Source organism: Pteropus vampyrus, unplaced genomic scaffold (genome assembly GCF_000151845.1).
Source record: "Pteropus vampyrus isolate Shadow unplaced genomic scaffold, Pvam_2.0 Scaffold243, whole genome shotgun sequence".
In the NCBI taxonomy this organism is placed as follows: Eukaryota; Metazoa; Chordata; class Mammalia; order Chiroptera; family Pteropodidae; genus Pteropus; species Pteropus vampyrus.
This window is the reverse complement of record NW_011889024.1, coordinates 1,648,126-1,660,256: the sequence shown is the minus strand read 5'-3', so window position 1 is coordinate 1,660,256 and position 12,131 is coordinate 1,648,126. Positions and strand designations below refer to the sequence as shown.

General features: G+C 40.5%; 1 protein-coding gene across 1 annotated transcript; it reads left to right on the top strand.

Annotated features, from left to right (window-relative positions):
* The first annotated feature begins 1,677 nt into the window (after positions 1–1,677).
* On the top strand, positions 1,678–6,705 carry UCP1 (uncoupling protein 1). Its single transcript, XM_011374310.2, has 6 exons — positions 1,678–1,873; positions 2,583–2,781; positions 3,224–3,418; positions 3,531–3,632; positions 4,341–4,521; positions 6,350–6,705. The coding sequence occupies exons 1-6, from the start codon at positions 1,748–1,750 to the stop codon at positions 6,462–6,464; spliced, it is 918 nt and encodes a 305-aa protein (XP_011372612.1). The 5' UTR covers positions 1,678–1,747; the 3' UTR covers positions 6,465–6,705.
* The last annotated feature ends 5,426 nt before the right edge of the window (positions 6,706–12,131 follow it).

The following is a 12,131-nucleotide window of genomic DNA, read 5'->3' as shown; positions in this document are numbered from 1 at the left end:
TTGGCACCATCACTGAGCCTATTACCCATGTTCTTAAACTTCGAGTCCTCTCTGATAAATCACCGACTCCATATCCAGTCATTCGTAAAGCTGTACTGTCTACAGATTAAATGCTGTCATTTATGTGGGAGCACTTTACAACCTGTGAAGTACAATGCAGGCATGAGACGGTTACTTCACATTCAGGATAGATGCTCAGGGTCTGCGCTCACGGGGCCTTATTAGGCTTCTGCAGCTTCATCTCTTACCGCCTGCTTTCTCTGCCTCTCCTTCTTCCTCGTCCAACTTCCCGGCCTGGCCAACAGAATGCATTCCCATATGTTCAGGATGCCTTCTCCAACATCTTTTCCTTCACGCCTGCCACTCACTTACCAATAAGTGCTCTTGATTTCAGCAGGTGTTTGGAGAGGAACCCCACAGACTCCTGTTTATCAGAGCCTCTGACCTTGACTTCCTCCATCCCTGGAGCCTGAGCTCCCTTGGAAACCCTTTGGGACTGGCTTCTCATCCAGGACACACAACTTGTTCTTAGGATTTGGAAATTATACTGCAGGGGCTTCAGGCCTTATTTTCCCTGCTCTTGGACCAGAAGAATAAACGAACCCTCGCTCAAAGTGAACCTGCGCTACTAGGACAAGCTCCTCCGCCCACAACAAGCACACTTTACAATGTCCATCGCTATGGGCAAGTTAGCAGCAGGATCGCTCACCTGGGGTGGCTCTGGGACCACATTCTGCTCAGATGGAAGCAAAAGCAGGAGGACAGGTGACTGACCAGCCCAGGGTAAGAGCAGGGTGAGAGCAGGCCGCAGCAGAAGCGCACTTGGAGCCTTTCTGCTGCGTGCCCTAAGGAACGAAATGAAAAGAAGCAAATGATGTCTCTCTTCCAAGCACTTGAGCAGTTTACTATTTGCTTTCTAGTTATGTCTGTCATCTCATTCGACATCCTTTTACAAAAAGTGCTCAAACGAAATCTTATTTCGTTTAAAAGTTCAGAGTGTGGAGGATAAGTTCAAAGGACAGGAAAGGGGGTCCTAGATGGTTTCCTGCAAGGTTCCTGGGGAGTCAGAGGGAGGAGCGCCACACTCTTGCCTTGGAGGGCTCTGGCTTGGCAGGACCTTGTACTAGGATCACTGAGGTCGCGCTTGTTTGGGGGAGCCCCGGGCTTCTCCCTGCCCAGCCCAGGGCGCAGCCCAGGCGGGGCGTCGGGGGGAGGGTGACAGAAGCCTGGGTGTGGGGGTGCTGGCCGCTGTGAGCCCTCCCTGATGCGCTGAGCGCAGGGCGCAGACGTCTAGGTGCGCAGGGAGTGCTTTTGGGGTGAAGGGCGGCTCCCCAGGCGCCAAGCGAGGATGCGGGTGGGAGGGACCCAGCGCCCAGGGCACGCCCCGGCAGGTCCCACGCCCCGCTCTTCCGAGACCTGGCGCGGCTCAGCCCCGAATGGCCAGCTACAAAAGTCGCGCGCGGAGGGCAGGTGGCGCGGCGCTGCCAGCCTGGGCGCAGCGGGTGCTCCCGGCGCGCGCGGGTGGAGCAGGAGGCGCCGCCACGCTCGGCCCCACTCCTGCGCCCCTCCCGCCCCCTGGGCCCGAGGACCTCCGCGGCTGCCGGCGGCCCCCGCCTCCTGCGGGACGGAGAGAGCGGGTCTGCAGCTCCCGCCGACAGGAGAGAGAAGAGGCAGACAGAACCGCCACCCTTGGGGCTGCAGCCCTTCTCCCTCGACGCCGTCGCCTCGCTCCGCAACCTGAGTGAGGATGATGGGCCCCACGACCTCGGACGTGCACCCGACCATGGCGGTCAAGATCTTCTCCGCCGGAGTGGCAGCCTGTGTGGCAGATGCGATCACCTTCCCGCTGGACACAGCCAAAGTCCGGCTCCAGGTAGTAGCCAGCGAGACTGGGGTGGAGGGCGTCTCAGGGCGCAGGGCGAGCTCCTGCGGTGGGCGCTCCTCCGACTCCGGCTTGGGTATAACCGCCTGCCTCAGGTAGGCAGGGCAGGTGGCCACCTTAAAAACCAGTCTGGCCTCACCGCAGGACTGCATGCCTTAGGGTGGATACTGGGACTTCCCCCAGATTGACCGAAGAGCCACAAGGGCCACGGAGGATGGGTTTGACCAGGACTGCTGTCAAACCTCCCAGAGTTAGGGTGCACGAAATGTCCTAAGAGCTAAGAATATCAGCCTCTCTCGACTTTGCAAGCCAGGCTGTTTCTCCTTCTATGATTCAGCGGGGGATTCCTTCCCATCCTACTGCTTTGGGGGTTCTGGAGAGTTCCTGTGGTGGTGGGGGTTCAAAATGCACACTGTAGCTAGTCTCTCCACATATATGCAGCAATACATACATACATACATACATACATACATACATACATACATACATACATACATACAAACATACATATATACATACATACGGGAGATGTTGCTGAGAAAAGGAACTGAAAATAGGAACACAGTGGGAAAAATCTTGGCTTAAGGTTTCTCCACGGAGGACAGCCCGGTACCATTATTATTATTATTATTTTCTTCACCAGGTAGGACCCCCTACTCAATTTTCACTCCCCTCTGACCTGTATCTTTCTCCTTTCCAGATCCAAGGTGAATGCCAGACCTCTAGTGCCATCAGGTATAAAGGCGTCCTGGGAACCATCACCACTCTGGCCAGAACAGAAGGGCCCATGAAGCTCTACGGCGGGCTGCCTGCTGGCCTCCAAAGACAAATAAGCTCCGCCTCCCTTCGGATCGGGCTCTATGACACCTGCCAGGAATTCTTCGCCACAGGGAAAGAAAGTAAGCCATGAGTGCTCTCGGGAGGGCCGGACAGCCAGCTACATGCCCTGGGCCCGGCTCTGCTCAAAAAATGTTACACGTGAGGTTCTGGTCTTTCTAACAAATGAGCAGGCAAATATCAATCTGTGAACTGGTGCCTCCTCTCAGTTCGGAAATATTAAAAAAAAAAAAAAAAAAGAGCTAAAAATAGGAAAGAACGAAGCCACTATTTAAACAGGCATCGTGTTTTCTTTTTTCTTGAAAGTCTTCATTTTAAAAAATTTCAATCAGCTTTGTAGTCTAGCCCTACTATGATTTGGCACATACTTAGTACCTGATCGACACATGCACAAACATAAAGATACAATAATACTAACCACTAAAATTAAAAAGACATATAGATGCATTCTGGGTCTTGACTTCTTTTTTTCTTTTTTTAAAATTTTCTTCTCTGTGGCAACAGCCAGTTTAGGAAGCAAGATCTCAGCTGGCCTAACGACTGGAGCAGTGGCAGTATTCATTGGGCAGCCCACAGAGGTCGTGAAGGTCAGACTTCAAGCACAGAGCCATCTACATGGCCTCAAACCTCGCTACACTGGGACCTACAATGCTTACAGAATTATAGCAACAACGGAAGGCTTGACAGGTCTTTGGAAAGGTAACTAACTTCAAGGTGGATTTTAAAGTCATTAAAATCCTTATATCCAATTAGCACCCTATCATATAACAGAGCTATTAGACATTTTCTTTCTTTTTTTTTTTTCCCCCAGGGACTACTCTCAATCTGTTAAGAAGTATCATCATCAATTGTACAGAGCTAGTAACGTACGACCTAATGAAGGAAGCCCTTGTGAAAAACAAACTACTAGCAGGTAACTAATTTTCTATATTTTATAACAGTCTATACATTTACAGTTTCATTCTGGAGCTTTTCTAGAATCACTTAATTGTAATCGTTTTCCCTTTAAAAAATTAAGCAATTTTGAACATTAGATATAGCTTTTGAGAAGCAAATTTTAGTTTTGCTGCAACACTTTTTTTTTTTTTTGGCAACAAAAACAAACTGCGATTGTATTCTTACGACAGCATTTTTCTCATTTAATACAAACACGTGGGACTTTTGTTAGCATCTTATTCTTTACCCAGCAAGAGTCAGATGAGTCCATCCTGCCGCTGTATCCAAAGAAGCTAGTTATAGGAGTTCATCCAAATGTAATTCCACTAGATAGGTTCCTAAAACTGCTATTCTAACAGGTTCTAGAGACACTGAAATTCTCCTCGGGCAACGACTTTAATAAAAAAAAAAGTATTAGTTGCCTACATATCATGTATCAGGCATTATGCCATACCCTAACGGCATAGAGAAAACCGACAGGGTATTTTCCTAAAACACTTACAATCCACTATGCCATGTACTATTTGCCATCTTTTTCAAGTGTAAGTATAATCTTATTTTATTTTACTTATTTATAAGACAGCCACATTGACCTCCTGTTATCAACAGGTTCATGAGGATCTGCTAGATAACGAAAAACTAGCAGCCCCTCCCAAAAGTCTGATGTTTCATTGATTCATTTTAGACGACGTACCCTGCCACGTCATGTCGGCCATCATCGCCGGATTTTGCGCAACGGTTCTGTCCTCTCCAGTGGATGTGGTGAAAACCAGGTTCATCAACTCTCCACCAGGACAGTACACAAGCATGCCCAACTGCGCGATGACAATGCTCACTAAGGAAGGACCGTCGGCGTTTTTCAAAGGGTAAGCCGAGATCGTCCGTGTGTAGCGTGTGCTCAGGGGCACGGTGTGCTTTGGGACACTGTCTTATCTAAACGACTGACAGGTAGCTGGCCGGATATAGTTAGTGTTTCCTTGCCATAAATTGCTCCAATCCACCAGCTCCACTATGCAGGAGTATTGATTTTCTCAACCTTGACCAGAGGCTCGTTCAAAATCAGTGATCTTTCCCTTGGTCCCGATCTATTAGAAATAGAGACAGTATGTTAATTTCTCGGGGCAGAACTATAAAGTGAATAGAAAGCATAATACAAGGCTATGGGAAAACAAGATTTGCCTTTTACTATTTTAATGACTCAGGTTTTTAGATTGTATTAAAGCAAAACTAAGGGAAAATCATTGTCATCGATCTAGAAAAGTGATGCAGGAAATGATGTGGTTTGATTATCATACCCACCTAGAAATTAGTACCATCTAGTGGATCACATTTTTCCATAAAACAATATTATATTATGTTGGAACTTCCTCCCTAAAAAATATAGTGTCAACTAATTTACAGTTATACTCAACAAGGATTCCACTAGCAGTAAACTAACAAAATTCTATAACCTTTAAAAATTGTAAGGTAGTATCTCAACCCTTATAAACATAAATACGCCATGCTCATTATATAAAATGGTCCAATTTACCATAACCTGCATTTATGACACATTAATATAAATGAAATATATTATAAAATTAACTTGAAATAGATTATCAGTTATTATTATTAGCCATTTAACAGTAACTTTTTTCAAAGTTAAAACGTTTTGGGTGAATATGTGCTACGACAAGGATGAACCCTGAAAATATTATGCTAAATAAAATGAGCCACGTACGGAAAGACACATATTGTATGATTCTACTTATCTGAGGTACCTAGAGTAGTCAAATTCACGGAGACCTAGAGGCAGAATGGTGGTTATCAGGGGCTGAGGGGAGGGTGTAGTGGGGAGTTATTTTATAATGAGTGCAGTTCGTTTGGATTGGCGGAAAGATTCTGGGGACGGATAATAGTGGTGGTTGTACACAGTGAATTTAATGCTACTGAATTACAACTTACGATGGCTAACATGGTAAGTTTATGTTATGTATATTTTACCATAATTAAAACACACACACACACATACACGTACACATTCAGGAGTCAGGAGAAATGTGTTAAGAGACCTCCCCATGGTTTTTACAGGACAGATCTCTTTTAAAAATGTATCCAAGGCAGATTTGACTCATGACATCTTTTTCTCCTGGAATATTTCATTGCTACAAACAGGCATTCAGAATCAATCATTTGGTCTGTACAGTTTGGCAGAATTTTAAAAATAACAACGAAAACACCAAAAAACAAAAACAAACCAAAAAATGCACTAAGACCCTTGACAATCTGAAAACAAGAATTGCCAAGAGCTAGACAGCACTAATTTCTTGACTCTGGAAAATGGTCTACTCATTTATTACTTCTTTGATTTTCCGCCTCTTCCTCTTTGAATAGTTTCCTGTTTCCTGTTCAGAAAGCAAAGCGAAACAAAACAAAAATATTCCCTCTCCTCAAAAAAAGGAAGGCAAGGCCATGAAAACCGAGGAGACAAGCTTTGGTTTGGTAGGAATGTGTCGTCTGGGTTTTGTTTTGAAGCAGTGTAAGACATCTAGATGAAACTTCACTTTAGGCAGAGGAGGGATAGATGAAGAACAGGTATTTTTAAGTATCTTCATCTGAGAAGAGTGGCGAAATGCAAAGCATAAAACTGCCTGTGTTGTAATTGCTTTGAGAATGGCAAGCAAACTAATAGAACGGTGATGTGTACTTTTCTAGATTAGTACCTGCCTTCCTGCGACTCGGATCCTGGAATGTCGTCATGTTTGTGTGCTTTGAACAGCTGAAAAGAGAGCTGACGAGGTCGCGGCAGACCGTGGACTGTGCCACATAATTAATCACCTTTAGGAAAAGGATGCGACATACCAGTGTGAGTCTTTGCCAAACTGGATAATTAAAACCAACGAACAAATGAACAAAACACTCTTCACTTTATTTCACCCTAAAAAAGATAAAGGAATTCGGGTAGAGAATTTTGAACTGTTCTTTTTTTCCAAAGGAAAACTAAAACCTGTTGTTTCTTGTGACTTTTATTCTGTGTTTTAAGGAGGGGAAAGGGAGACATAGAGTGTTCATTCTGGCAAATGTAACATCCAGATTAAGTTATTGCATTTGAATTGACCATTTTGTGTGTTTGGTGGTGGTAGGGGGGTGGTTTAGAATTGAATTTGAAAAACTTTAACATGTCTTAATTATAATTCAAACTGACAGAAAAGGAAAACCGAGTGAAATGCACTTTATACTTTAAGATGAGCAGTTATCAAAGAAAATATTAGTTTTTATTAACCCAGATATCAGTTAAAATATATTCAATAAATATTGCTAATATCTTCTAAAGTTTGTTTTTTTGGATCTATGTCAAATGTAAGAGCTGAAGTTCACCTGGAGTACAGACCTGCCCGACAGCAAGTGCAAGTCTTTACAATTAATAGGCATAAACTTCCTTTAAATGCTATCGGTACGGATTTTTAACTTTTAGCCTATATTTTACGGCACATATAACGAGTTCTAAGACACTACCTTCATTTGTTGTTATTAGAATAATGGTATCTATGCTAGAATCACAGAATTTTAGAGCTAGAAGACAGAGAAACAGACTGAAATGAAAATGAATCTTCAGGGCCTCTACGCAGCAAAGCCACGTTTGTCATTAACACCTGGAGTAATCTTTTTCATGCCTATGAACTGAGTGCAGAAGAAATCGGGAAAGAATAAACAAGAGATTAAATGAATTACAAGGGCTGAAAACAAGGAATGGCAGCAGAAAGGCCAGGAAGCCCAATGGTTCTTATCCAATAACATATTAAATAGGTAATCAGTAGATGAGTTAAAGTCACACACAAAAATTCTGTATGTTCTGATTTACTCTACAGAAACATGATTAAAGGATTAAGTAAGAAAAGCACTGTTTCATGAACATAAATGACTTAAACAAGGGATGGGGAGCACGGAAGAGAGCAGAAGTATTAACAGAAAGGCTCACAACAGTTTGAACGTGTTTTTTATTTGCTCACAACATTCCCAACAAAACAACATCACATTTCAGCTATTGCTTTTACATAAGAAGTTAATTGCTTTATCCGAAGTAGATAAAAATCTATTTCTTTAGGTTGTCAACCAGCACTTTTTCCACCAGAAAAGCTATCGCTTAAATAGTTTTTGAATATCTGAACAGTATTCAAACATAGAATCACCCTCTCATAGTAACGCAGTAGTTGGGTCTTACCTGCATTACATTTAAAATTTTTCTTGTCAAAAGCTGAAGCTAGGGGGAAAAGAAAAAAGCTCACTCATGATTTCTCTCAGATTCTTAACAATTCCATGAATTTTCATGAACAAATTGCTGATGCGAAGAGGTTCATATATGTGAAAATTAAATTAAGCCTCCCCAGACTTATTCATAGAGAAGGTGGGTAGACCATTTATCCTGAGAAAATCACTGTTGCTCCCCCATCAGTAATTCAAGAAGGACAGTAAACAAGGATAGTCGCCCTCAGAGCCAAACCTCTCCTCTTCTGTGCCAGGACAATGTGCCATCTTCTCTGCTCTCGCACGAGCTTTCCACTTTACACACTCGTGCAATGCTGCTCCTTTGAGCAGATATTTGACCAAGTTCTATCTGACCGAACGCAAAGGAGAGAAATGGTGCATAAAACAATTATGAACGTTGGAATAAGAATGAAGAGTACACATATTTTCACATAGAAAAATACATACAAATCCAAGTAGCTCTTAAATAGAAATCAGGATGGGCATTTTCAAGAAAAAAGATTCTGTTTTCTAAAGCGTAACTGGTGCCAGTAAGACACTGATTTTTATATCTAACTCTATCACCATATTGATATCCCCTGATTTCTCCCATTCTTTAAAGATTGTCTTTCAGAACATATTTGAACTACAACCAGCGTAATTATATTTTTAGACCATTCTTGTCACTGGCACACTCTCTTGAATCTGGCACACACAAAAATTCATTTCAACATTGATTCACTTTTTTGATGCTAAAACAAAGATAATTCTCCCACTACTTCAGTTCTATTGCTACTCTGGTAGTTATTACTATAGAAAAAGGTAAGATTCTAAATATGGATTTTAAGACTACATAAAATTCTAACATACATATGTTGAAAGCAAGGAAAAGTAGGAAAGCAGATACAATTATCATATTTTTCTTTTCATCTATGTCGCTTATCACATAAAAGTCAGAAGGCTCACGTTACATACTAATTTACAACTGGTGACACTTAGCTTGGCTTCCAAGCTATCAACCCTTAGAATTTGTTGGTGGCTTTTAGACCAATTCACTATCAAACTATCTGAAATAGTTACTGATTATTTTCAGCAAAAACAGAACAACATCTATATTGTACAAACAGAGGTGGGTTTAAAGAACATATTAGTGAGCAAACATTCTAATGATATTTTAAAAATATTATTAAAAAGATTTTTTTCCTCTCTAGAAAGAGAAAAAATTATTTAAAAAGTGTCCATTTCCATACTTGAGTCATTGTTTTATTAAGCATACTGACAGGTTTAAATCAGTTCAATATCTCAGCTGTTGAAAGATCAAAATATAAAGATGAGTATTTTCAGCACAAAAATTAAAAGACTAACAGGATTATTTTCCATGTAATAGTAAACACCTTGATAAAATGAACTTTAATAGTTAACACTTGATCTTTATCAGGATTTTGCTACTTCTCATAGAACTCCGGCTGGATGATAAAGCATCAAAAATACTTTTAAAAATTAGGCTAAGATACTCCCGAGGTTGAGAACTCCCCTACAAGAAACCAATTTCTAAATTGATATAATACTGGATAGCTAAACTGCCACTATTGGAATAAAATGAACCCAATTTTAAAAAGTTTTATCTTATTGAGAAAAATCATACTTTTAATGCAGGCGCTTTTAATCTATCAACACTGCATAACAACACTGCAGCTGTTATTTTCCAATCAGATTTTTTTTTTTTTACCATTCTTTGCAAGTTTGAAGAGCTCTGTCAACAAAAATGAATAAATACTTCAAAGTCTCAGGTCTTGATACATCACATAAGAGCTAGTCCTTAAACACCCGATACATGCCATGTTAAAAGATTACCAGCTATCTTCATGTTTTAGATTAAATTATGTCTTCAACAGGCTGGTTTCCGTGGGATTTAGAGAGAACTTAGTAATCAGATGAACCTATCTTTAAACTCTCTTAATTCTGCCATGAGTACAAATGTCTAAAACACACAAAGAAGAAATTGTTCCCATTGGACTCTCATCACTATATAATCCTTGACATACTTGCTGCCTTCCTGAGACTTTGGGAGAATAAAACCATACAAAATGCACAATCGTCACCCTCAGGCTGCTTCAGCATCCCACAGATTGTTAGCTCGGAGAATATCCACAAAGTCCACACATCTCCATCCGGAAACACCAGGGAGGTGAGAGTTAATGGCAAGTAAAATAAACCAGCGATGTTTAATGGAGACTTTTAAAAAGCTTTACGTTTTCTTCTTGCTTGAGTTCAAAGACAGCTTTATTGAAACAACTGTCCTTTGAATACAATCAAGATCTTCTTAGCAAATATATCTCTTTCCATAAACACATGCAAGTAGAGAAGCCCCCAAAAAAGCTCTCACACCAAGCACTAACTAAGGTTCTTTTCTATAAGTGACAGAAAGCAAATATCGAAAATAAGAAAATGTCCTTAAGCTTTAAAATAACAAAAAAAGCTAGTCACCAATACTGTCATTCTCTTATTATCTATTACGCTGAATAATCGGAGAGATCCACAAGGCCATGATCCTCCGATCTCTGACGCACCTATGCTCGCACCGAAGCAACGCTGACGTGTGACTGAGACGCAAAGACAGTCACAAAGAACTACTCTCCCTGTTAATTAACTTACGCATAAAACAAGAGAAAGAAAATAAAGAGCGATCATTTCTAAACTCGAAAACAAAAATACTTAAGAGCTTCACAAAGATACCAACTTGATAGTTACAACACATAAAAGTGAAAACTGATTTTTACACATTTTAATCAACCAATTTAATACGAATACCTGATTGGTACTTTTATACTAAACAGGCTAAATCCCAAGTTCCAAACTGGAGTCCACACGACTCTCTCGAGGGCTCTTTGGAAGGTCACGGTGCCTTTGGAGGACAGTGTACAGACGACTGTAAACATACACTGATTGTCCACTAGCTTTCTTAAATAGAATTTCTGAAATATTTCTGTAGGAAAGTATATATAAGCAGTGTAATTGATCAGATAATTTCTATTACAACATATAAATTCTGTCGTGTGTGCAAAATGTGGTAGAAATAGAAGATACTAGGTATGATTCATATGTTTAAAGTAAGTGATACATTACAATCCAGTAAGAGTCCTTTAATCTTTTCATGAAACTTCTCTCTATATATGTTGAAATACATAATGCTTTCTGGCTTTTCTTCAAACCAAAACTTGTCAAACTCATAGACGAGGTAACCTGCAGTTAAAGAAAAATAAAATATAAATATAGTGTTCGACAGTGATATCATATTCAAACCATCTCATTTTAAAAGCATATAACCATCCTTTAAATTCCACATTAGGATAGAATAACCAGAGATCATCTAAAACTCTGAGAAATCTGAGGAACTTTATAAGAAATATTTTTATATGTTCGAAATAAACAGCAATTTTAATAAAATATTTAGTGTACATTTTCATCTCAAAAATCAATAAAATCCCTTAAACTTAAGAGATATCACACTGTCAAAAGATACCTTGAAACTAAGGGAAAAAAGTTATCCCCAGGGACCCCTGAAACAAAAAAATGGAACTAACGAGAAAGTGCTGGACAAGGATAAATTACAGGAAAGTTGTTTTTTATTTGATTTATAAATTTCTACTGTTCTCAGTGAACTATCAACACTTTTATTTTTTTAAAAGAACATATAAAACACTAAACAGACTTAACGTTTTTATTTTTCAGTATCTTTATTACAGTAGCCAAATGAACTCTCAAAATGTTAAAAGTATTTAATGAAAATAAACATTAAAATAGCTATATTTGTAACCAAAAAAAGTGAATTTAAAACCACTCCTGAATCCTCCTTGGATTCAAGGTATAATGACTTTTGTCCCCTGAGCTGTGACTCTGACGCTCTTCCTACACAGGAGCTAAAAAGACGTTGGTGTTGAGAGCACGGGGCTGATAGCAGCCGAAGATGCTCAAGTGGCCGTCTCTGGGGGAACAGCCCAGGCCAGAGGTGATTTTGCTTTCCTACTCATCATATTCCCGTATTTACTTAAATGTGGCAAACTGCTTAATTTGGGAAGGGGTTGGCTGTTTCTTTTTATATTTGTTTTATGTTCAAGGGGCAGCATTAAATAAGCATAATTCATAAAGAAAACAAATATCAGCAGAAGTTAGCAAAGTCCTAGGAGCTTGGGCCCTATGCTAAGAGTCAATGAGAGATTTAGGAGAGGAAATCGAACAAGACTGGTTGGGT